General features: G+C 41.9%; 3 protein-coding genes across 31 annotated transcripts; 2 read left to right on the top strand and 1 right to left on the bottom strand.

Annotated features, from left to right (window-relative positions):
* Positions 1 to 626: 626 nt before the first annotated feature.
* LOC6567280 (modifier of mdg4) lies at positions 627 to 26183 on the bottom strand. 27 transcript variants are annotated; one of them, XM_032740037.1, is made up of 6 exons: positions 26058 to 26155; positions 25533 to 25805; positions 25319 to 25458; positions 24087 to 24978; positions 4378 to 4493; positions 4000 to 4308 (listed from the first exon to the last, which is right to left on the bottom strand). In XM_032740037.1, exons 2-6 carry the CDS (start codon positions 25744 to 25746, stop codon positions 4075 to 4077), a joined length of 1596 nt encoding a protein of 531 aa, XP_032595928.1. In that variant the 5' UTR covers positions 25747 to 25805; positions 26058 to 26155; the 3' UTR covers positions 4000 to 4074. The 27 variants fall into 27 exon arrangements, with proteins under 27 accessions (XP_032595935.1, XP_032595942.1, XP_032595938.1 ...); XM_043215022.1 differs by lacking the exons at positions 4000 to 4308; positions 4378 to 4493 and adding exons at positions 5821 to 6166; positions 6226 to 6407; XM_032740032.1 differs by lacking the exons at positions 4000 to 4308; positions 4378 to 4493 and adding exons at positions 6547 to 6804; positions 7241 to 7507.
* LOC6567281 lies at positions 15462 to 17382 on the top strand. Of its 3 annotated transcripts, XM_032740056.2 has the most exons (4): positions 15462 to 15518; positions 15960 to 16169; positions 16401 to 16686; positions 16847 to 16933. In XM_032740056.2, exons 3-4 carry the CDS (start codon positions 16433 to 16435, stop codon positions 16875 to 16877), a joined length of 285 nt encoding a protein of 94 aa, XP_032595947.1. In that variant the 5' UTR covers positions 15462 to 15518; positions 15960 to 16169; positions 16401 to 16432; the 3' UTR covers positions 16878 to 16933. The 3 variants fall into 3 exon arrangements, with proteins under 3 accessions (XP_032595947.1, XP_043070958.1, XP_032595946.1); XM_043215023.1 differs by lacking the exon at positions 15462 to 15518 and having other exon boundaries at positions 16102 to 16154; XM_032740055.1 differs by lacking the exons at positions 15462 to 15518; positions 16847 to 16933 and adding an exon at positions 17321 to 17382 and having other exon boundaries at positions 16108 to 16169.
* LOC6567248 lies at positions 17880 to 19013 on the top strand. Its single transcript, XM_001993827.3, has 3 exons — positions 17880 to 17907; positions 17993 to 18091; positions 18337 to 19013. Exons 1-3 carry the CDS (start codon positions 17880 to 17882, stop codon positions 18870 to 18872), a joined length of 663 nt encoding a protein of 220 aa, XP_001993863.2. The 3' UTR covers positions 18873 to 19013.
* Positions 26184 to 27043: the final 860 nt, after the last annotated feature.

Raw genomic sequence — 27043 nt, 5'->3', positions numbered from 1 at the left:
ATCGCAGTCATTTAACGCTGTTTACTGTTATGCAGCTACTCATCCCTATTTGTTCAGCTTTGCCATGAATGTGCATGTGTTGTGTATATTGTACATGTGTGTATATGTGTGTGTATCGTGGAATATCACACACATCGCTAGGGATTTGTTGGACTGAAATTGTGAATCAGATTTCTTGTTGTCTCCTCCATTCTTTGACATGCGAAGCTTTTCTGTAAACAAAAAAAACACACAACGTTTACACAAGAAATTAGCAAAGTGAAGTGTAAAATATCACTTTGCGACAGCAACAGAAATAACTGTAGTAAGAGATATGCTTCGTATTACAAATCCACACTGGAATCCACTACCAACGACTGACTTACTTCAATTGGAATTCTTCTATTTATCATATCAGCCAAGTCATTTAATTTGCAACTGCGCATTAAAATCGGATGCTTTGTCGAAAATTATTATTTTTAGAAACTTGAACCCGGTTTTGAGCGTGTCACCTTCAATAAAACAGATCTATAAATAAATGTTATTTTGCAACCAATAAGTTCAGCTGATGCAATCTGAGGCTATGAAATAATAAAAATACACTGTTAGATTAACAACTGCTGCCCGCTAAAAAAAATCCAATCAAATGCTCAACCTGCAAGAAATACTTTTTATTAACTAAAGAAGAAGCGAAAACTTTGGTTTGCAGCTACTGCGACGAAATGGAAGTGCCTAATTCCGGCGATTGTTTCCTGCTGGGCTGCATTGTGATCTGTGGACCGTGATTGTGTTGTTGATTTTTGACGACCAATTCGCCGGTGCTGGAACATGTTATGATGCGGGCAGCGCAGCGCAGATAACGGTTGCGGGCGCAGAGCCAATACGTTTTCGTTCCACGACTGTTGTTGCGAAAGTATTCAAAGCCGGCCATTAACAGTTTCGGTTTGCCTTTGGTGCCCTTAACAATCATTATGCCCTGTTTGCGAACCAGTTCTGCAAGAATATAAATACGCAAATAAAAGCACAATTAGCCAGGCAATCGAATGGGATGGGGCATGATTTAAAGTGTTAACTAAAGTATGCATAAGAGATTTTCTATGATTTTCTTTGATTGGCAACAACAGCATTTATTATGAATGCAGCTGTCGTTATGGCTAGAAAAAAGCTAAACTAAAATCCAACTGGAATCAGTTGTTGTGGAACGTAAATTATAGTTGAATTTGGTGTGATGTGGATCCCATGTCTCTCATTGATGCGAATGCTTGGCGTATTTGAGTCGATACACTTCCATGCCACTCTTCAGTTGATGCGTCGTTGCTCGCACCTTGCAGTTGGCACTGCGATAGCGCGCACATCGCCAATTGATGCTGCTCTTCAATTTGCGATCCATGACAAACTCATGCTCATCAATCAGCAGTTTTCGCTTCTTTTTCCGTGTGCTCGTAAAACTCGCAAACAGCATGCAATCTGCAATTGAGAATGAGAAATACAATTAGTGCGAACAATATAATAACTAATTATGATAATTATCTATTGAGCACCAGTTGTTGGGATTACATTTGAAATTGATTTATTGCTATATAATACTAGGTGTATATAAAAATACTGCTGCTTATGTCATATTTCTAGCTGCCATCTTTGGTCAACTCCAGCTGGCGTTTAAGGATCTTCTCCTGATGCGTCCGTTTTCATCGCTGCTGTGATTATGTTTGCTTGTCTGCACAATTTGCCCGTTCAGCGAATGAATCCGGCCGTGACACTTCCTGGCCGTCGTATAAAGACAACATCTCCAATAGGTCTTCTTATTGATGCGCTTCTCCCGCACATAGAAGAAGCCATCGTGCTGCAAGATGATCCGACCCTTTTGGCTCATTACATAGCTCAAGTTCTCCAGCTCTGAAACAATATTATTGGCATATTAATATCATTGTAATTATATACATATATATATACAATATCTATATAGAATAATTATACGCTTAGCAATATCTGCACAATTCTGCTTCTTTCTTTTTTTTTGTTTGCCACATTGGTACAATTTATAATTTATTCTTAGATATAGTTATAACGTTTTTGTTTTTAGCGATCTCAACTATACAAGTGCTATGTCTAATTTGTAATCAGATGATCTAGAGGGCATCGTCTGTCAGCTCGTGCAGCTCGTGCACCTCCTCCTGGTGCAGCTCGAAGCTGACGGCGCCCTCCTCCATTTCGCGCTCGAGCTTTATTTGGGCCGCATCCTGCGCCTGTGCCTGGGCATGGGTCATCACGTGCACCTTGCTCGAGCTGTATTTGTTGCGCTTGAGCTCGGCATGCATGTGCTCCGCCTTGTTGATGATGAATTTCGGTGGATTCTCCTTGAGCATGGTGATCCGTGCCGGGCACTTTAATTTCTTGGTGGCCATCGAGCTGCAACGCCACAGTATCTTCTTCTTGTTCTCGCTCATGATCAGGAATCGGATGCCGTTGGCCATGATGGCCGGTCGTCCGCGCAGCGATTGGGTGAAAAAGACGAGCACATCCTCCGGATTGGGCACCTCCTCGTTGGCCAGCACAACTGCAAATGGAAATGCACACACAACAAACAAAACGTATAAGTAAAAGTGTAAAAATAGTATTGAGTTTAGTTGAGGATTAGCAGTGTGGTTCAAGTGGGATATGTTCGTAGTTGACTTTAAGTTGTTTAGTTTTTTTCTTTTTTGTTTTTCATTTTATTTACAAGCGCACAAAACGTATTTTTGAAAGTCACTTAATCGATATTGAAGATCTCCGCGTCGACATCGAGCCCAACAACAGCCGGCAACAGAGTTGGCACACGGCCAACTCTTGCCGCCGGCAACGTTCTCCGCTGCTGCTGCTGCTTCTCCTTGCGATCCGGCTTGACGTGGCAATGCTGATGAATCTGACGAAAGTCGCTGTAGTCAAACTTATTCATGCAGATGAGAACTGGGCAGCGGACATGGCGATAATACCAGTGACAGCGCCAGAAGAAGTTCGTTCGATTCTCGTTGTTCCGGAAGAACTTGAGGCCGTCCAACCAAAGCAGTTGTCCTCCTCGCTTCGACACCGAGAACTCAATCCTCGGCTTGCTGCCGCTGTACTGGCCGTGTGTCGAAACTGAAAAACGAGATCGGAAAAGTAAAAGAGAATACATTTCTAGGATTAGTTTAAGCTGCGCTTGCTGCAAAGATTAAGCGATTCAATTGCAGTTGCTTACATTGAAAAACCACTTCGACATTTCTTTGCTTTAATAGACACACACGCACACGCACACGCAGACACACACACACAGAGATTAACACCCTTAAGAGCTAGCATTTGAAATACATGTAACTAAAAGTTGAAGCTATGCTTGGACTTGAAGCCGCGCAACGGTGGCGGCGTTAGGGATGGCGATGGTCGCGACTTTTGCGGGGAAGGCGACAGTAGGATAACCTCCTGATCGACGCTATGTTCACTGCTGGGGGCGGGGCACAGCTCCAGCGGCTGCTGCTCGAGCGCTTTCACTTTAACCAAACGCTGCTCACAGCTTTCCACCGCCAGCAGCTGCTGCTGACGACTCTCCACTTCCAGCAGCTGCTGCTCCCGGTTGTCCATCTCCAGCAGCTGCTGCTCACGGTTCTCCTCCTCATTCCGTTGCTCGCCGCCAACCGAATGCTCCTTGACGGCGGTCAGAAACGGTTTGATTTCGATATCATTGCTCTCCATGTGCTGGTGCTGGTGGCACAATCTAAGGATCAGCGTCGACTCATCGTGTATGGCAATGGCCGGACAGCGTTCCTTGTAATAGTTGCGACACTTCCAATACTGCAAATGTCCCCGTTTCTTATTCCTAAAGAAACGGAAACCATTGATGACCAGCAGCTTGCCGCCGTTCTTCTTCGAGTCCGCGAAATCAATGTGAAATGCTGCAAGTGGCCAAAAGAGAGAAACACGATTAGTGACATATTATAATAGATATATATACATATAAAACAAATAGGTGCTAATTATAATGGAATAGTCAATGCAGATAATAAGTAAGAAGTCCGCTGTAATTGTAATTTATTTGGGCTCAATTAACTAAACAACGTGATTTTGCGCTTAAGCCTAAGCTTATTTGAGAGCAACCGGCAAAAGATTGGATTTTGGTTTCCCTCTTTTCACCAGGGCCGCATTGGCCGTCGTCGTCGTCTCCTCGTTCTTAATGATGGCCAGCTGATGGGATATGCTGACGCCCCGATGCAAAAACTTTGGCTTGTGATTGTGCTCAAAGTTGCGCTTAATGATCCTCGCATTACCCGCACTATCCAAGGCGGTGACAACGCGTGCCCGGCAAACCGTCACATCCTGCGGCATGGAAATAGATAAGATAGCTTAAAAATGATTATATTTATGATTAATATAGTTAGTCTGTACCTTGCGTGAGCATATCCAGTAGGTGCGCTTGGCGGAGCTGCGATTCCTGACAAACTTCTGCTCGTCGTGCAGCAGCACGGTGCGTCCACGCTGACCCGTGCCAAAGACCGCCAGCTCTGAAATGGGTTGCAGCAAACATTTAGCAATGATTCACAAAGATATATCATTAAAATAGTGCATAGATTATTGGGCAATTATAACGCTAGCATATCGCTGAATGTTGTACAAATATTTATTGAGATTGATAAGAAGAAAAAAAATGAAAACAGAACGAAATGTTTTATGGTTCTGTTTTTGTTTAGGAATTCTCGTCTCTAGGCATGATTATGCACGCCTGATATGGCCACATCGGTGGGTTTGTTCTTGTTGGTGATCATGTACACCTTGCAGTTGTGATTCTTGCGGATGCACGACCAGTAAACGGTCTCGTTGTACGTGCCACTGCACTTGAAACGTTGACCATCGTAAATGAGGACATCACCGTTGACCGTCCGCTTGTAGCGCACACGATCCCAATCGTCCAGGGTGCGACTGATCTTGCCCGTGATCAAGCCAGTGACGATTTTGTTGCGCACCTTGCCACGTTGTCGGGGCAGAAAGCTTTCGTTGCCATAGTCGCCCAGATTGTTGAGACTCCGTTCGGCAAGCGCTGCAAAAAGAGTAGTCAGATTAATATCATTTACTTTAGCGTCAAATTAACAAACAAATTAGAAAGCACTGAGCTAAATAATGAAATACAACAAAATAGTTCTAGTTATGATTGAGATGAATAGCAACTTATAAGTTTATTTAATTTTTATTCTTATAATTCGCATAGGTTAATTAAATCCAGTTGTAAATAAAACCGTTAGTTGCGACAGCTAAAAAATGAAGAAATAAAACAAAAGTTAAGCGATAAATCATAAATAAGTTGTGCCAAAACTTACCCGAGTCAATATCAAATGAATGCCAAATTTTAACTATTTATTTAATTAGTAACTAATCTACAGTTGGGTTAGGTTGCCTCATTGTGCTAATATCATGCTCGGTAGACAGATGGAACTACGTATGATTGTGTACACCGCTGATGGCGTAGCGCGCCTGTCCATTGTCCGTGGCATTTGTGATGATTCTGGCGCGACATTGTTTGCGCCACTTGCTGCACTTCCAGTAGACCTTGTCCTTGTAGGAGGCGTTCCGTAAATACCGATGCTCGCCACAGTGCAACACACAATTGCCCGCCGCCGTTTTAATATACTGTATATCCTCCATGGTCTTGGCCAGACGCACACGCTTCAGCAGCGCCGGTGCCGAAGCACGCCGCTGTGTACTGATCACCTGGATGTGCACTGAAAGACACAAAACATATTTGGATTAGGAGAAAATTAAATGCACATCGCACAACTTATTCTATAACAAAATATTTATGTGCTTTTTGTTACAATTGAGGTATAATTACTTATGGACTTATGAGTTGCGTCCATTTTTATTTTATTTTTAAGTTAAGTCTCTTAGCCAACTAATAATTCTAACTTGCACATTATGGCTATTGCAATTGCTGCAGATCTTCGAAGCTTAGATTAAGCGATCGCAGCTCAAGCGTCAAATCCTCATCCGTTTCGGTCTTAACAAAACTCGTCATTGCCTTGGCCAATGCGGATGCTTTGTCCGTTTTGACCAGCGGACTGATAATGGAAATACGCTTCTTGCGATCGATGTTGTGGCAGGTATGGTGGCAGGACTCGAGCACAATTTTATGTACGCCCTCAATCACATTGGTGACGACGCGTGCACTGCACTTGGTGCTGCCCTGCAAGATGACAAGGACTTTAATAGATATAAAGATACTAACAAATGTGAAGCACTCACCTTCTTGGAGCATATCCAATAGGTTTTCAGGCCACTGCGACGATTCCGCACATAGTTGTGCCCGTTGAAAGCCAACAGTTTGCAGCCACGCTGACCCTTGACAAACGAGAGAAGCGAATGCTTGATAACAACACCGGCAACATTTAGATGATCCAGTTCATCCAGAGCATCGCAACAGCCATCTGTGAAGCAATTAATATAAGATAAGCAGTTAGTATTTGTGTGCGAAGGACTACTTAAAGTGTAGGCGAGTCGTTGGTCTTTGGTGGGCGGCAACATTTTGCAGATGCAACATTCGGGTTTTGTTAATGAAATTAATGTTTTATTTAAACGAATTAATGCCTAAGACTAAAAAAAAACAGGACTAGTATGGCGGATGATTGTGCTGGCTGCACTTGACGATCACATCATGATCCTCGACGGTGACGACGCGCGCCTTGCACTTATGGGCGCCAGCGCGTGCACAGGACCAATATGTCTTGGCTCCCGTCGCCTTATTCCTTGTGAAGGTGAACTCGCCGATCTTCAGCTTGCGACTGCCACGGAAGCCCGTTATGTAGGAGTAATAGGACATGGCATCTACGGAAATTCAAAGAAACAGAGAAACACATTAGTTGAATTTGCGATTAAAGCATCGAAATCAAAGTAAAGCGCCTATATAAATAGTTGTACAAATAGTTCACAAAATGGGGCACAAAGCTAACTTGCCTTTTTTTTTATTTAAAAAAAACATTGAGAGCGTAAAATGTTGTATGGATTCGAAAGGTCAGTCACTAAAATGTAATTATATAATTAACGATTTTCACTTTTCTTTCTCCGCTTTTTTTTTTTTTGCTATTTACGTATGTACATTAGGCTTAAGACTAATAACTAATAGTTTAGGCGCTGCCCGGCTCATCTTTCGCATCGATTCGCAGCGGATCGGAGGCACGGGCGGCTGCCTCCGCCTCGGCACGCTGTCGCTTCAGGGAACCATATTTGCGGGCCTTCGAGATGACCTCATGATTGTGCTCACTGTTGAGGATGGTGAGCGTGTCCAGCTTCGTTTTTAATCGTGCCCGGCAACGCAGCACGGCAAACTGACTGCAGCGCCAATAGGTGACATCCTCGCGTGTTATGTGCCGATTGAATGTGTGCTGTTTGAGCATAATCTGCTTGGTGCCATACTTGCTGACAATGAAGAACGGCGCATTGATGTCAGCCGCATTCGAGCCACGCAGCTGGCACTCCAGCAGGGCGGCATCATCGCCCACATCTAAGCTGATCTGATAGTCGAATTTGACTGCAATTAAAGAGAAGAGAATGTGAAACGGTTTCAGCATTAAAATAAACACACTGCCTAACAATTGAACTGTTTGTATCTTTTCTTTCTATTCATTTTTTGGGGTAAATAAAAGACTGGTCTTTTGATTTTCATTTGGTTTTCATTTAGTCAACTATTTACATGATCTTTTATATATCATTATGATATGCTAGTCGCATTTGCGCATTTGCAGTGCTTCGCGTGTGCATTGCACTTGGTCAAACGCGGTCGTCGACTCAGCTCTCCAAGTATATAGTGGGCAGGGCAGTTGGGCGTCATGCAGTGATAATAAGTGCGATATTGCATTGCACGGGTTTTCTTGTACGAGCGTCCCTGGATCAACAGAAACTCCCCGTTGGCCGTGCGCCTGTACTTGACGGCTGCCAAAAGAGATTATACATATATTATGCCCGATAAATATAGATCTACAATATAAGCCTTAAGCATTAACGTACTAAAGACAACTAAATAAACTACAAGACATTTGCATTCATTCTTCTTTAATTGTTCGTATATTGGGACAATAGCATTTCCTTCGTCATCAGTTTGGCGGGCACCGAATTGCCCGTAAATCGTGGCGGATGATTGTGGGCATTTTTGCCCAATTTGATGCCACCATCGAATTTGGTAATTGCACGTGCCGAACATTTATTCTCATTGATCCGTTTGCCATTGCCGTCCGAGCAGATCCAGTTGATGGTCGCCCGAAAGCTGGCCTCCTTCTTGTACATATAACCATTGAAGATCAGATTGTAGCCCTGCTTCTGGTTGCGCACAAAGAAATACTCATATTTGTGCATCCAAACGCTCGACGGCAGCTCGGCAATAAATTGTCCATGCTGGCCTGCAATTGAACACAAACAGAAGAAAAACACACACACAAATGTGCAAAATATAAAGTTTGTTTTGGGCCGTGTTCATTCGTCGTTCCTTAATAACAACAATAACGATAACAATCGAAAAAAAAACACACACAGAACATTTTGAGCAGCAAACATTTTATTCAGTTTACACAAACAAATACATACTTGGAACAGATAGATATAACTGTGTACGTACACACATACATACATACATATCTCATATATATACTAAACAGTTTACATTGCGTTGGAAAAACTTTATGGAAATTATAGCATCTTAGTAGTTAGTTAGTGTTTGGGCATGCAGACTTACCAGTTGATGTTGCAAGTGCAAAGTAATTGCACAATTCAAATTAACTGCCATTTTGGGCTGTACATTTTTCTTACAAACATTTTCAGCTCAATTTCCACCCACACTTGAAACACAACAACGCAAAACACGCAGCGACCAACACTTGAACACAATATTTGCAGCGCACACTGATCACATTTACACAAACACCACTCACTAATTTTATGCATTTTACACACATCACGTTTAAATATGGTTTTCATTAAATTCATTTCAGTTTCACAAACGCTGTTTCTTACAAAAAAAAACCCAAGCAAATGCTATCGCGGCGAAAAAAAAAACTATTAGAACGCAGCGAAATAATAACAAGATGGCTGCACACGTAGATACGGCAACGCTGCCCTAACTCAATTCCAGTCAGGTGGCAATATTGTACAACACAAGTACAGTGCTTCTTCTTAACTTGTGATTTCTATTGCAGCGCATAATATATTTTTAATTTGATTTATTATTTAATAAATGTGCACCAAATTGTTGCACAAAACTTTTAACATGTGTTTTATTTCATTTTCGTTAAGCTGCCCACATGCTGAGCACATGTTTTAACCAATTGCCGCCTGTTTATTCACAGCCTCCAGCTCCGTTTCAAGATCGACCACAGCCACATCAACATTACACACCGAGTTAATTCCCATACGTAAACGAGGTCGACCCAAAACGAAGGTGGAGGATGCAGTGCCAAAGCTGAAGCTGCTCGACAAGCTCAAGGCAGCCACCAAGAATGTGACGGCCAGCAAGCCAGCCGTCTATGCCTCGACCACAAAGGGTAAGCAAAGCACTTGTTGCATCCTTCTTGTTGATTGATGATTAACAAATGGATTTATCATATGTGCAGGTGGCGTGAAACTGGTCTATGAGGGGCATCTGTTCAAGTTCTCGTTCCGCAAGGCCGAGTTCTCAGTGTTCCAGTGCTGCTTCCGTGAGCACGCCGAGGAATGCAAAGTGCGCGTCGTTTGCGACCAGAAGAACGTTTTCCCGTTTGATGGCGAACATGTTCACTTTATGCAGGCCAGCGATAAGAGCGTCACATCATCACAGTTTATGCCCGGCGAGGGTATTCCCAGCGTTGAGTCCAAAGCCGAATCGAAAGTCGAGATTTTAATTAAAAAGACCGCAGACACCGAGGTGGAGGAGGATGTCGAGCACGATGGCGAAGTATTTAAAATTTATGAAATTGAAGAAGCCGAAGCTAGTTTAGATGCTGCTGTTGAGGAGGAAAATTCGAGTTCATCACTCACTCAGGCAGCCACTAGCGAAATCATTGATCCCAATGATTTTCGCGAGAAGATCAAGCGTCGCCTGCAGAAGGCGCTGCAAAGCAAGAAGAAATAACTGCCACTTGGGAGACTTGACGATCGATGTAGTGCCTCTAAGCACACAACATACTATACATTATAATTGACATAACAAGCAACAATACTTTACTATATACTACTAAACTCTACTTGATAATCATAAACACAATTTTAAATATTCAACTGAAAATGCAAACTGCAAATTAATCTTTAATTCAATATAATTTGTAATAAACTTTGAGGACAATAAAACCGCAATTCCATATTAAATACAAAACTAGCACGTAAGCACCACAATTCATGACAAATGCCACACACCCACATCGATAATATGTTTTCTTTGTCAATCAATTAATGTCCTTAATGCCTTAATCTAAATCGTCTCTTGCAGTTACCCAGCACGTGCACAATTGCGGCCCGCAGACGTTCCTCATCAGCCGCAAGGGCGGCACTCTACTGACGATCAATAACTTTGTTTATCGCTCCAATCTCAAGTTCTATGGCAAGAGCAATAATATCCTATATTGGGAATGCGTCCAAAATCGTTCGATGAAGTGTCGCAGTCGGCTGAAGACCATTGGAGATGATCTTTACGTAACGAACGGTTTGTCTTCCATGCTTACAGCTCTTATTTCAAAACATATATTAATTTGAAATGCATTCTTTTAAGATGTGCACAACCACATGGGCGACACGAAGCGCATCGAAGCAGCCAAGGCATCTGGCATGTTAATACACAAAAAACTTAGCTCCTTAACGGCCGCTGATCGCCTTCAAGGCTGGAATCGTGCTGAAGTCATATTAGATCAAATTGTTAAGTCTGAGTCGGCGTAGGATCCTGATTAATAATAATAATAGATGCTATCGAATAGTATCAAATCGGAGTACAATTGGTGAATGTACTTTTGAATCTATCACAAATCGTAGCTTACTTAATGCCTTTACATATATTGTCAATTAACTATGATTAGTTACTTATAATCGGATGAGGAGAGCAACTGAACACGGCCTTCGTAGTGAACTAATGCAATTGCTCATGTATTTATAACAAGTCCTAACAAATGTTAACAATCATAACTTTATTTCCTTCTACTATTCAAAGAAAGACATGCTTTTAAGTTAACTTAACAAATGATCAAAAATGTATTGATATAACGATCTAGTTGCGATTGTCGGATTCTATATTAATATTTCTCTCTCTTCGCTGTAAACCTTTTTTTAGCCGAACTCCGCTTGGGCGTTGCATTTTGATGGACATGCGAGGCGCACGAGAAGCGATATTTGATTTCAGTGCCCACCATAAAGGTGAAGACCCGCGCCTTGCAGCCCCTCGAATGCTGGGTGCAACGCCATGTGCCGATTTTGCCATTGCCTCGATGGGTTAGGAATTGATGTGGGCCAATTATTAGTTTGGGCTTCTTGTGTGCTGTCAGACTGAAAACAGCGCTCCCATCAAAATCCTTTCTGATAATCAAACCTTTCCTTTTGTAGCCACCAGTTTTGTCTGCAAGAAAGGCAAAAAAAAGCTGATCAAAAATTTAACTTCAAATGAATTTAGGAGTTTTTCAATGTGTCTATAAAAGTGTACAAGTTAAACGACCATTTGCGATCTTATTATTTGTTGTTTGTGTATTTTGATTACATCTTTATAGTTTTTAGAACAATATTTAAAATAAAGCCTTCTGAAAACGCCTTGTTCCAATTGTAATGGTTTCTTGATGTCCATCGTTAAAGGCATTCAAGCAATCTTTTTCCTGACAACCAAGTCCTATAAGTGAATGTTTACCTGCAAGAAAAAAATGCAATTAATCGTAAATATTCAAAAACTTGAGAAAGATAAAAAAAAGTATGCAAATGAAACTTCTGACTAAATATGTTTGTTTAATTTTGATCATTTGAAATGTACCGAAACTTACAAAAGTATCAATTGTGATTGGGTTTTATTAGGTACATTTTAGAATTAATCTTACTAAACTATATTTAACTTTACCTACCAGTCTGGATTGCACCAATATCTCATATTATTGGGATATCCTAACTGCATTTATCTTCAGCTTGGGTCTATTTGGTTTTAATTCGAAGACAGCAATGCCAACAAATGCACTGCTTTTCTTTATGGCTTTGCCTGCAAGAAATTAAATAGTTGACATTAAACCTAGATGAGGATCATATTTGGTGAATTTTGATATATTTTACAAGAATGTGTACAAATGAAACGTATAAATTTAGGCTTATCATAGTCTTTATTGTTTACGCTTGTTATATATCATCTCTCGTCGAGTGAATTAAATGTAGATCTAAAAACTTACGATATCTCCTATGACTCTATTTTACATATTCATAAAACAGTGATTGTTCGGACAGTTGACAGAATAAAGCTCCCGATTGCTCAGTTTGATAAATATGACTCGATGATTACAACTGCAAAACTGAGTCTAGGTTTAATAGAGAATTAGAATATATACAATTTTGTATCAATTGTATTTTCCGCTCGTTGTAATTTCCGAACAATCACTGCGTATATAAACTATTTATGGATAATTGACAATTGTTATAAAATATATATAAAGGTTTTTACAAAGTTGCACTTAAGATAGGTACTCTATATTTACAGCCGCAACTGGGTGTTTTTAGTAATCCTTGCTGATGTAGACGGCACTGTGGGCCTGTCCTATAGTCTGCAGCTGCGGCAATTGGTGAGCTTGATTCTGCTGACGCTGATGCTGCATCAGAGCCAGCATTTGGGGCGCCTGCACAGCGACCGGCAATGACATGGGCATTGCCAGTGGCATGGGCATGGCCAGGTGGGTTGTTGTCGTCGCAAACGATGCGGCGGGCAGAGACAGTTGCGTTACGCTCGCTGGCTGCTCAATGGCACTCGGGACTGCTGGAATCGTACTCAGTATTTCGGGCTTAGCATTAGTGATGACATTGCTCTTGGCCTGACAATACAGCTGGCAGAGAGGAAGTAGCTCCTTATGGCGTCTTTTGATGTGGCTGAGAAAGTTGCCAGTGGATTTGGTGGTGCCGGAGATGAGGCCGTAGCAACTGGTACAGGTTGCCTGTATGCCGCCTGGTGTCTTCTGATTAGGTTGTATATTCTTGTAGAACTTACCATCTAGAATTTTTGGCAGCGTATTCGGTTTGCGTAAGGATATCGAATCATCGTCGCTGTAACAGGCCATGGCCATGGCAGCCACAGCAGTATCGGCATCGCCAGCTATGACCCCTGTGTTGAAAGCGGGCTCCGTGTTGATCTCCTGCTTAATCAGCACTGAAAGTCAAAGTTAGAAATTGGCATTAGCAAAGAACATAGATGGGGGCAAACTTAATTGCTAAACTTATGTATGTATTGTAAACATTGAATTGATTTGCATAGAAGTAAATAAAATTTATTAACTTTTGCTGCGAGATCAGCATAATTACTATTACGCATTACATAATGACTACAGAGAATATTATTGGAGTTCGGACAGGTCGTCCATGATCTCGACAGTGAATTCCGGTGAGCTGCACTCATCCGCCCTGACCTCGGGCCCGTGAGTGTGTGGGGCGCCAGCAATGCGGAGCGGCACATCGTTCACCTTGGATGTGACCAAAGTGGCGCGACAGCAATGTTTAACGTAGCGGGAGCAACGCCAGAAAACATTCTTCTGACTCTGACGATTCACGACAAATCGAAATCCATTATAGATGAGCATGATTCGCCCTCGTTGCGTAGTTGTATACTGTAGATTTGAGTTCGTCGTCTTATCATCGAAAAGCGCCTTGATGGACTGCATCACACCTAAAATATACATAAAGAGAAGAGAAACAACAATGAATCGTTAAGATGCTGACCTCGGTTGGCAGACAGATTAATCACATAACATTTAACACTACAAGGGACAAAGAGGATATATTCACAAATTTGTCTACATCTTTTTTTTATTTCAGTTAACAAACTCAACATACAATTTGGCACTTTGGTTTATTATGCTACTGCCTAACTACTGCTGCTGCTGCTGCTGGTGCTGCTGCTTGTGGTGCTGATGCTGCCCATGTTGGCTTTGATGGTGGCCAGTTTGTGATCGATGAACTCCTGAACTGTTGCTTCCTGCAGCTTGTCACCGCATATGGCAAATACCTGGCAAACATGGACTGCAAGGAGTGAGAAATCTTTGGTTGGAATCGTATGCCTGTATGGCTGTATAAATGCCTAATATATACTTATGATTGCCTGGAATTTCTCCTTGTCCGGCTCAGACTCGCCCAGTGCAATGCGTTTCAGCTGCTCCTTGCCAATGACCAAATCGGCGACTCGCGATGTATAAATCGGCGGAATTGGTACAAATGCCTTGGCCAAATCTGCCTTGGACACAAACACATTGCTGCCGGCAAATAGAGGAATCGATGCATTCTTTGGCTCATTGGACTTTGCATCTATTTCTGCTTCCTTTTGGTTTTCTTTGTCAGCCGTTGTCTTTGGGGCGGCTATAAAAAGTAGAAAATTGTATTATTAACTGTCAATATATTGATTAGATTTCTAATTATGAACTATAAGGTAAACGAAAAGAAACACAGTGAATCATTTTTGTTTTTATTAGTTTATTGTACATAGTATTTTGATAGTATTTGAAAATTAGATCCTACATTTACAATGCGAACACGGCGTGGCAGATGCTCCGCGTACATAAAGCGGCGTCGGTTTAGCATTTTGGCAGCACTCATTGAGCAACTACAACACTCGCAATATTGAACACACATTTTCAATACTTTAATATTACTTCAATTCACAATGAACACATTTTACTAATGGGTAAATATGAAAATTAAAAATTGGCAGAAATTGTCAGAGGGACGCACGCAAGCACACAATAAATGCCATCATTCAGAGTTGCATTCGACAGCAATCGTCTGCTGGTAATCGCAGTCATCTGGCAACGCCAAAAGTCGCCGGAGTTGAAAAAAAAAGAATTTGTGCCATTTGTGTAAGAATTTATTATTAATTTGATTAACTAAAGCTATTGAATTTGTTAAACGAGTACGAATAAAGTGCCTGTGAAACTTGTTAAAGTCCAGCAGAGCATTTGTGGCTCGCTTTTAAGCCGGCGTTAATTGTTGTGCGACAAGTTGTAATATTTATGTTGAGACATATGTAAATTTTATTTGTGTTTGTAAAATAAACCAAAAAGTTTGTGTACAAATTGTGGCATCGCATCTGTGTTATCGTTGTAATCTTGCAACATTTGTGCTGCATGCATTAGGCGGGTTGCATTGTTGCTGCAGCTAAGTTTGCCTAATCAATAATTTCACCAAAGACAATTGTGATTGACTTTGATTGCAGTTTTCACAAATTTTGCCCAACAATCATAAATCATAAATCGTAAAACTGCCGATTTCATAGATGTGAATTATATCTTTTTAAGCACTCTTTTGCATCTTAAAAGTATTGCAGCCTACAGATGTGCGTACACATGCATTGTATTTCAGCGCGTTAGGTAAATATGTATTCTTTATCAACATGTTGTCTACACACAAAGTGGGGCTGTCTGTTTGACCCCATCTGCAAATCGCAACAAGTTCGGTGTGTAAAAACTGTTCAAGTATTGTTTAAGCCAAATCTAGTTAAATGTTTAACTGAATGTGTTAAAGGCTTAGTAATAATCTATAATCTGCCAAAACATCATCTAACGATAACATCTTTAGCGTCTAAGATTCATAGCTTGTAAGACAACAACTATGAAAACATAAATAAATAAAAAATGTATATAGTAAGAGTTTATTTAGTATATTTATATCGTCAGTATATATATTATGGAAACAATAAAAAATTAAATTAAATTGAATGCAATTGATGTTGTTGTGTAGCGAGAATTTCAATCATTTTTGTAAGTGTTGGTTGTACGTATGTAAAAAAAAATATATTTCTTTTCTTGCAGCACTGCTTAGCGATTTTAAGATCCATTTGCCGCTGCTGACGCGAAAGTCAGCGAAAAAGGAAAGTTTCGATCATCTCGATGTGTGCTTCACGCGCAGCAACCGGGGCAACAATCTGCTAACGATCAATGGCAAACCGTTCACATTGAATCGACGCATCAAGGATGCCTGCTACTGGGAGTGCGTCAAGCTGCGCTGCAAGTATATTAAGTGTACGGCTCGGGTGGTCACCAAATCGAATCAGATCTCTGCCCTGCGTGGCCAACACAATCATCCCTAAGAGATGACCACAAAAAGCATTACAATTTTGACTCGAATAAATATTAAGTTGTAGCTGCAAATATCACACATGTATCTTATGTTCTTCTCTTTACCGATTCTTAAGTGTCTCGTTATTTTTTTGCTTTCTTTTTTCTGCAACTAATTACTTGTACTCTTTGCAGATGGAGACGTTTGGCTGCAGCGCAGCTATAGTATGGTGGCCAATCGTCGTGGCGGTCAGAATCTCCTGTACAGTGGTCACATGTACACCGCTGAGCGTAAAAATCTCACCACTATCAACTGGGTGTGCACCAAGAACAGCAATCGGCAGCTGCGTTGTCCGGCACGCTGTGTGACCACCGGCAATCGGAGCATCAAACTGAGCCGACGCGCCCACAATCATGCCAGCAATCTTTTCAGCATGCACAAGCTGAACGCCCGGCGTCAGCGTCGACGCAGATGCAGCCCGTAATACGCATTAGCTGTTCATATATATATAAATATATACATGCATATGTCTTGTAGTATATGTTGTAGTTAATAAGTCGTTTCATCTAGCTGTAACTAACCCGCTCATTCGCTTAACTAATTCATCATGTATAATCTGTTCTTATTTTGTTGCATGCAGCGGCAAGTCGCCGGCATCGTCGTGCTTATAGAGGCCGCACCGGCTGTCTGCTTATCGATGGCTTTCGCTTTGTGATTAGCTACCAGCAGCGGCAACGCTGCTATCTAAAGTGCTCTAGCTTTCGGAGCAACTGTCGCGCCCGCGCCATACAGAACAAGGTGACGGGACAGCTGCAGTTGCGCAATGGAACACACAATCACAGTCGAGCGCAGCAGCAGTTGGCAGCGCAGCATTACTCTAAAAATTGAGCAAGTACACAAGTCAACCGCACACACACCGTACACACACATCGACACATCCACGCATCCACACACACACACCACCACATACAGACTCCCATATATGTATAATAAACAGTATTTGTAATGCAAATGATGTCGCCTGCTTTTCACTAATCTCTCATCATAATCCACATTTAACCAGTTACCTAAATAACCAATTATCAATTAATATTATTTTATTGTCATCTTTTAGCTGATTCGGTCCAGACGCATTCGATTCTAGCGCAATATGTGCGCTCCAATCGTGGCACCGATCTCGTCTACTACGAGGGCAACACATACACGCCCAACGAGAAGCTGCGCGAGGGCCAGAAGTCACGGGACTGGAAATGCTCCATGTACCACAAGGCCAAGTGTCGCGCCCGGCTCGTGACGCGTCTCACTAACGATGGTGATCTGATCCATGTCACGAGCTGGCAACACACGCATGCCTCAATGTTCATGTTGCAGCAGCCGGAGGGCACAGATGCGGATAGGCTGTGCTTGGCTCCAAATCCACTGTGCACCAGCATACGCCAGATTAAAATGGAGCTGCTCAAACAATAAGCACAACTCTAAACAAAATAAGCTAAAGTTTTTTTTTCTCTGTGCAAATAAAACTTGATCAATGTGCAGCGTTGATTTATTTTGTAAATTTAAATTTTTTTTTTTGGCAGGCACAACTGGCCCTTTCTGAGAACCATCACTAATGTATTTCCTTTCTTTTCAATTTGCAGTTATTACACGCTATCTGCCCGTTGATTCGGTGGTCAATGCACAAGGCAACAGTTCCCTGGTCAAGTGCCCAAAGTTGCGCTTCATTCGCGGACAGCGGAATTCGGTGCAACTGGTCTATGATCAGTATGCCTATGCCAAGAACAATAAGCATCGTGCAACCACCTATTGGAATTGTCGCATTCGACGCACTGGAGTGGCGTGCAATGCCCGACTCTCCACCACAAAGCTGCCGAACGGCAACTACAAGGTGTGCCTCACACGCACGGAACACAATCATGCCCCATCCAAGCGCATCTCGCACATGTTGAATCAACTATCCTGATTTTAGGTTTTAGTTTTTAAGCAAACAAATATATTGGGCACTTAAAGTGCACAGCATTAAAATGACTTTCTGATCTTTAGTGGTTAATCGCTTGCCCCTAAACTGTATTAATTAAGCATCTTTACTAATTGAATTTCTCTTTATATATGTATATGTATGTGTGTATTTAGAAAGCAGCATTGCGATTTACTCGGCCACATCGCGGGGTCGCATGCAGCTCATCTATGGCGGGCAGCCCTTCATTTTTGAGAAGACACTGAAGCTATCGACGGGGGAGGAGAAGCGCTACTGGCGCTGCAATCAGTGGTGGAATCAGAAGTGTCGCTCGCGTGTCTTCACCATCAACGACATTGTCTGTCCACTGAATCGCTTCCACACGCACGAGGAGATCGTGCGACGCAAGAAGCGAGTACGTCGCGTCCCGCCGCCGGAAGCCACCATCAGCATTGTAACGACTGCCAAAATTGTGGAGCAGGCAACGGCGCAACACAATCAACAGCAGCAGGACCAACACCAACAACAATTGCCCAGCGATGCAATACTTACCACCACGTTGGCGGATGAGTCTGCCGCCACCATCGATGTCAACGAGCTGGGCATGCATTTAAAGTACGAGGAGATTGTGGCCGATGTGACCGGCATGGTGGGAGCCACAGCGACCCACTCGACCCATGCACAGCCTCGAATACTTGGTCGCAAGAAGTGAAGGTCCTGGTGGATGGGTATATACGTAGTTTTTAACTTTCTTAATGTCTAACAAATAATAATACATTCAGCTTACATAGTATACACAACATATAAACACAACTATTCAAGTACGCAACTTAAATAAACCTAATTTAGGCTTCAACAGCTCAAACAATTTGATTTACTGCACCGGCAATAAGATCCACTTGGAGTCGCGATCCCCATAAAAGTTTTTGGCACCTGGCACCTACTAACCAATTGGTTCCCCTTTTGCATTCCCATTGCAGATGCGCTGTTCTTCTTCACCAAGGGCCAACGGAAATCGATAAAACTGAATTATGGCGGCCACAGCTTTGTGAAATTCATGGAGAATAGTCGCGGCATTAAGTGGATCTGTGCCACACGCTCAACAACCAGATGCCGGGCACGTGTGCGCACCAAGGATAATTCGCTGGAGGTGCTCCATGGACCGCATAATCACCAGAAGACGTGTCACGAACGTGAACGTGCCAAACAGCGACGACTAACACATTTAAATTGAGCTCTTCAAAATTCCAACTCTTAATATAATGCTTAATACGTACTTTATTCTTGATTTGAAAATAGTAGAAAAAATTTCTTGGATACGCCACAGCAGTGATTACAATATAAGAAAATATACAAATCTTCAACACTTCTGTCCAAATGGGATAACTTAGTCCGGTACTAATGCAGCTCCTCGAAGCAGGGCTCGCACATCCAATTGCTGCCGGGACAAGTGTCGCAGCAGGTGGTGAGCCGCTCCAGATTGGTTTTACCCTTCTTCAGGCAAGTCACGCACTTGCCCTTCATGCGCGGCACGCCCACAAACACGAAATTATGATGATTCGCCGACGTACGCAGAATATTCTCCGGATTGCTCAGATTCAGCTTGGCGCGCACAGGTTTAATTTGAGAGACGGCAGCCACGGCATCCGAGTTGAGCATCAGTTTTGTGGGTGTAAAAGTGCGACGTTTCGCAACTGCATCCGGGGACAGCTGTTTGATCGATGTCCTAGATATGGGAACGCGTTGTGGAGTACGGCGCAGAATCGAGGATGTGCCTGCATTCAGATTGCGTGTTTTATGAATATACGTGAAGGCTGGAAGAGAATAGTAGATGAGTATATATAGAGAATATCGGGCATATTTAGAAATGTCATTAATCAAAGTTAAACATTTGGAGAATGGAATAGTTTTGTCGATTCTTTATTTAATGCCGAAACGTTGAATTAAAGCTGCTATTAATGTTGTGGAGCTAAGTATAATCCCTAGTCATCAGTTGCCGATCTCAATTTAGCGTACAGATAGCTGTAAGGAGATAGATAAAAATATAGTTAATATATCAGCACGATGACTCAAAGCTAATTACAATTATTATGATAACTAAAAGTCCATTTTATAATATTGAACAGACGTTTTACTGCTCAATGTTGCCATAAATCCGGGGCACAAATGTTTTAAGCGGCTTGGGCGCGTCATGATTGTGGTCGCCACGTTGCGCCACTATCGCCTTTTTCTTGGTGGTCAAAGCGGCGGAGCAACGTAATTTCTTGTACAAGGTGCAGCGCCAGAAAGCCACACAGCGGGGCACATTCCTCGAGTGGCAACTGTACGTGTGTCCCTGATGCACCAGCTGGCCGCGATAATTGTAGTTGAGAACTGCGAAAGAAAGGGATATGAGTGGATTGTAATATAAAATACATATTTTATAACTTACAATTTAGACATAGGTTCCAGTTTCAAATTTACAAAAATAATTCTCTAAATATAATCAAATCTATGAATTAATTTCAAAGTGAATGCAATGAAGATGATTGCAACTTTTACTTTGAGAACAATCACTATTTATATTTTAGGAGCTAATTGACGGCTGGATAACTTAGTTTTTGCCTTTATTCGACTTGATTTACTTAGAACCTAAATTGCACTGTCACAAAAAAGAGAATGCCAGGTCCGAGAACCTGCTCTAATCTAATCATGTATGAGCATCAGCGAGGTGTGCATCAGCTCGTGTTCCGTTAGCTGCAGAGTCGCCCCATCGGAAAGTATATGATGCTGATGGTGTTGCGGTTGCACAAACACCTGATGCTCCTCGACCTCCTGCTTGGGTTGCTCCTGCTGAAAATGGGTAATACTATGGACTCGTCCGAGCTTGGTGCGACCCGTGCTGACAGCAGCCAGACGATTGCGCTGAATGATTTTCTCAATCTTTTCCGTATGTGGCGGATGATTGTGTAGTCCACCGGTTATACCCTTTAGCTTGCCATTCTCCAGGACGCAACGCGACCGACAGCGCTGCTCGTGCACTTTCTTGGAGTAGTTGTGGCAGCGCCAGTACTCCTTGTTATTCTTCCGACTGTGACAGTTGTACATGTAGCCATTTAGCACCAGACACGGCGTCGACCAGGGACTCTCAATGAACACTAGATCGCTGTCATCTGTGGGTTAGAATTGTAATTGGGATTAGTGAGGAATGTGTACCATTTATAAGTGGCCTAGTATACGACAGATAACTTAATAGAAATGTGACTAGTTATATTGTTGTAGGTTGGTTTTATTAATTACGGTTAGACATTGAATACAAGTAAAAAAAGTAAAATGTTTCAATTGAAGACTGATGAACTGCTTAGTCAACGATTAGATTAGATTATTAGATGTCGTCTAAGAAGCATCTAATGCAGCTTGACTTTGTTCGGAAAGCGAAGAATTGGCTTCAGCTCCACAACCTGATCGATGAGACCCTCATCCGAGGCATCGACCAGTGCCTGCATTTCGATTTCGGTTGCCTCCGAGGCTGGCACATACAGCTTGCACTCTTTGCCATCCTTGGCGGTCATGATGCTGATGTTGCTGCTGTTAAGGTATTGAGATATCTTTGGGTTTGATGTGCTTATCTCGATGTACTCATCGAGCTCCTCCTCCACATTGTAGAGCTGGCGTTCGCCAATGCGACTGTCATGCGACTCATGATTGTGCTGACGACGTGAGTCCAGAAACTCGCCATTCTTGGTGATTACCACCGCCTTGCAGCGCAGCTTTAGCACATCCGCACAGCGCCAAGTCGTCTGGCCGTTGGCCTGCGTCAGTTTCTTGTTGTAGATGCATCCCTTGTAGACTAGCTGGGCATTCTTCTTCTGGCTGCGTATAAACTTAATGATTCCCGATGCTGCGTTGGACAACACATAAATATAACAGACGGTGGGGGGTGATAAAAGAATGGAGAAGAAAGTGAGTAAAAGTCTGCCTAGATTTAGCGAGCGAACAAACTACTTATAATTATATATTGACTTAGGCTGAGTGAAATAAAACAACGCACATTAAACATTGGCTTTTAACATTTTATTGACAAATAGAAACAGACACAAACAACAAAAAGAGACTCGACAACTACTTACATACACATCTTCACATCGATCTACAAATTTTATTGTGTATGTACACATTTCTACAAACGCTTCCACTAACTCATGGTAATTAACTGCACTAACTGCACGCCTAGAAAATTACAAAACAAGTTATTAGTTCTCACAAAAAAATATATAAATTTCCATCACACAGCTTAGCACAGAACACACAATAAACACAAACTGCTTCAATATGTATAACAAATAAAACACTTTGGGGATCAATTTGGCGTCACTTAAATCACTTCACAGTCATTTTTTCACTAAATTATTTATTTTTATCAGCAGTGCACCAATCAATTCGTGTGTAAATGTAAAATAAACATACTAACAAAAAATATATATGTAGCTTATCTCAACCCTTACACGACAGAGTTGCCACCTTGTGCAATCACAGGGTTGCATTTACGCATTCTGAAAATCGACTATACGGCAGCGCTGTACAGAAATTAAATGAAAATGAACGCAATATGGAACATCAACTTTATTGAAATCATCCATTAGCCAGTACTTAAGACGATATAAACGCACCTGTGTATTCGTAATGACATTAAGCAGACAACGCATTGCATGTGCGTAGCGGTGAAATTTAGCATAATTTGCTACAATTACAACTAGTTCGTTTTATAGAAGCCTAGCAACACATTCGTCCCAAGTATTCATAATCAGCCAATTGTCATAGACATGCACTACCGAGTAACTTTCGCCTTAGTACTGCTTTGCGATTAATCTACAGAATATTTGATGCATGCTCATTGCAACTATCGAGCTGCAACTGACACCATGTGGCATGAATAGCTGTCGCACCAAAACTCTGTATATGAAATCCGTACAACACAAACACACTTCAATAACGAAAGATTCGGCAATTAATGCCGTTATTAGATCTCTCTGGCAGCAAGCTTTTATGTTGCCCCAGACGGATCTGACAACATCTTAACGCATAACGAACAAATAGAAAACAAAACCACAAGTTGCACCAGTATGGGGTTTAGCAATTTCCGTCTAGGTGGCAACGTCACTCCAATTGTTATACACAAACAATGGCAATAAATGCCGAAGATACTTTTCCAGACCTAAATTACATTCTGAAAATGTTAAATGAAATGCAACGCTACAAAATATTAAATTATTACTTCCATTATCAGAGTACCTTCAATTTAAAGATCCAACGATGAGCTTCAGTTAATTCTTCAGGGCTGCTGCTCCAGCGGTCTTTCACGAGTTTTCTCCAAGCTCCTTCCGCAGTTCCATCAAGCGAAATTTTCATGTTGAACACTCTACTTACCACAATTTTTGACATTAAAAAATATACGCGTAAATAATTCACGGGAGCAGCCGCCTCAGCAAATTTGGAATTTGCTTTTTGGTCAGCCCGCTCCTCAGCCAAATACTCTTTTGCGAATCGAGAATAGAGCAAAGGCTTTTAAAAGTTGTACTTATTTAAACTAAAATGGCTGATAAAGCAGCTCTTAAATGTGCATTGCAATTACGGGTATTTGAAAATTTAAGCGATATATGGATATCGCAGCGATAATGAATGAAGCAACAGCAGATTTAAGCGCTCTTTACAACCAACAAGTGAAGGACTTTCGTCGAATTGCGAACTGCGCACAACTTGGCAACCGATTTGACTTGAGGGAATTTGTTAACAATTTGAAAAATGATCTATTTTGGTTGACCCCGTGTGCGAAATTCGCAGTCGACTGCCCATTTTCTTAAGATGAACTAATCCTAACCGATCCATTGGACACGTGACACGTATCTCGGTTCTCAACGGATCAGAACAAAAGTAAAGTGGAACCAACCTTGAGCCTCTGTGCTGCCTTGATCCCCGCCGGTGTCGACAAACGATGAATCGTTGTAGCTCTGCGGCTGCGACTGTTGTTTGACCACCGCCTTCGATGTGGTGGCTGCAACGCTGGCGCTTGTATTTGTTGCTGGCTGAGCACCGGCGTCTTCATTTTCGGTAAAGTAGCTTTCATCATAGCGTATCTCGCCATAGGCATCATCCTCGACATAGGACGTATCGCCATCGCCGGCAACATCGGCGTGCTCTTCGCTGTAGTCTGGTTCCGATTTCGTTGGCATACCCATGGGGAGATCAATGTATTCAGCTTCCTCTTGTGCAGCCTGCTGCTGACGCACCTGTTGCACTTTCGTGTCGCTGCTCTGCACCACAGTCGTCTGCACGGTTATCTGTTGTGGCACATGTTGTTGTTGCTGTTGTTGAGTAGATGTTGCCGTTGTTGTTCCAGTTTCCGTTGTCGATTCGAGGGGGTCAATTACGTTGCTGGCGTTGGCGGCGCTCGCTGATGTTGTCTTTGAGCGCTTGACGGCACCACTGCTACTCTGGCTGCCACGTTGAGCGCTACGCTTGTTTGTCGACACCAGCGTGGCGGTTGTTGTTGTCGCCGTTTGCAACTGCTGCTGTTGTGTTTGTATATGTTGCTGCTGCTGTTGTACGATGGTCGCTTGTGGCGAGGCTGATGTCTGTATGACAATTTGTGTGGTGCCCTTATCATCGAGACCATCGTCAACGGTTTCAATCTTGTAGCGAGCGGTTGCACGCGGCTGCTGTTGGCGCTGTACACGTTGGGCTGGGAGTTGTTGCTGCTGTTGTTGTTGTTGTTGTACCTGTGGTGCTGCTGGTGGGGGTGGGGGTGTGGGCTCTTGTGGCGGCTGTGGTGGTGGATCATTCTGTAGGAAATTGCAATGTTAATTTTAAGTTGCCAACGTCGTCTTTAAAAACACAAAAACAACCACCAGAATGCGCGCGCATTACAAACGTCTGGCTGAAGCGAGACAAATATATATGTAGCACACATAGCATGACATCTCTTTCGCACGCACACTGCTTGTGGTGGCGTGCGTTGTTTCGAGACTCTTCGCTTGGGGTACAGTCAAACCAGCTCTTATACACACTAATTTCGCCGCTGTGTTTGCATGTGTGTGTGCTTGATGCGTGTATGTATTGCGCGCGAAATGCGCTTGGCGTTTGTATTTGTGTTCGTTCTCTTTTTGTCTCTATTCTACTCACATCTGTCAGCCCCTTGATTTGTAGCGACTCCGCTGTGCTTATGAAAGCTGGTAATGCGTCCTGTTTGACGTTCACCTCGCCACAATACATGAACTGGATCAGGTCCTTCAGTGCCGAATGGCTAACGTTATTTAAAAACACTGCAAATAAAAAAGTAGTATTAATTTTTTCTCTGCTTCTGTAGTTTTTCCCTTTTTTTTTTTGTTGTACATACCAAAGGCGTGGGTATTCGTTGGCATCTGCGTAAACATTTTGCGGAAGAAGGGCGAGCAGACCGAGAGCACCAAGCGATGCGCCTTCACAATCTGGCCCTCCGCTGCCAGGGATACGTCTACCAGGTCTCCACGACATAGTGACTCGTGAAAGCCAGCGGACAGATTTGTGTTGAAATTGTTCCAACACAAACTGAATTGCTCGTCGTCCGCCATCTTGGACGAGCGTACAAATCAATAGAATTTTCTGTATCTAGCCTGTGCTTGTGTGTGCGCTGCGGAAAAGAATGAAGAAACATTCAAATTGCAGAAAATCAGCTTAATTTGTTTCACGACAATGCATTCAAACTAAATGTGGACATTTATTTGTTTACAAATGTCAAGACACATCAAAAATGCAAACGAATACAAAAATGAAAAAAAAAAAAGAAAAAAAACTGGGAAATTTTCACGCGTGCCAGCAATCTAAAATGTTGCATATTTTGGTGACTTAATTTTAACAATAGGTCATAAATGTATAAACTTACCTCTGTAGATGTATTTTTATTTTAAAATACTTATTTAATGCACAAATTAAAAATAATTACTTTTCTGCGCTTACGCTGCGCAGATTGCGTCCAACTTTTCCAACGAGTAAGACGAAATAAATGTATACTAGCTAGGGATGAACGATGATTTTATACTGGGTGGTGGGTATGTTATCGATTTATCGATATGCGTTAAATAGCAACATGCAACGATGGTACGATATTGTTCATTACACCAACACTGTATTTTGGTTTGAGCAGCAGCAGTATTGGAAAACAATCAAATATATTTAAAAAATTTGAGTAACCAACCGACAACAGTTAAATACTGAATTTATAAATAAATTTGATATTCATAAATGAGTTTATGTAAATTACAGCCAGCATAAATCTTGATTTTAAGGTTGCTTAAACTATTATATATATTTAATTTTGTATGTAATTTTTCATGTATCTAAAATAACTTTTGTAAATTTCAAAATTGCACAGTTGTATTTCTGTTTGAGAGTAAATGAGATTAAATTGTTTAAATTAATACAAATAGAAATATTGAGATACAAAGTTCCCGTAAACATAAGAGATTCTCTGAAAGTTATGTTTTATTTTAAATAGTATTAAATATGGATATTTTTGTTATTCAAATTTGCTTATAAGTTTAAAACTATTAAATGAATTGAGTGCGTTCATTGATACATTTGAAATGTTTGTTGATTTAAGCTATAAACTAGCCTACACGGTCCAATTTCTATTCAAAAATTGAGCGAGTCATCAGAGTACACTCTTGTAAACTTTTGCTTGAAATTTGTTTACTGAGTGCCACATCAGTGCTAAGTGTGCGAAAATCTGCACTTGAGCCCCACTTGAAAAACGGATCAGAGCTGTAAAAAAATCAAAAACGCCAATTAGCCGGCACGATTATGTGGTAGACAACAACTTAAGGACCTTGCAGTAATAAATATTTCCCATAAACACACGTACTTAAGCTC

The sequence above is a fragment of the Drosophila grimshawi genome, unplaced genomic scaffold, assembly GCF_018153295.1.
Source record: "Drosophila grimshawi isolate 15287-2541.00 unplaced genomic scaffold, ASM1815329v1 contig_311, whole genome shotgun sequence".
In the NCBI taxonomy this organism is placed as follows: Eukaryota; Metazoa; Arthropoda; class Insecta; order Diptera; family Drosophilidae; genus Drosophila; species Drosophila grimshawi.
The sequence above is the reverse complement of the archived record's forward strand: the minus strand, read 5'-3'. Positions and strand labels throughout refer to the sequence as shown.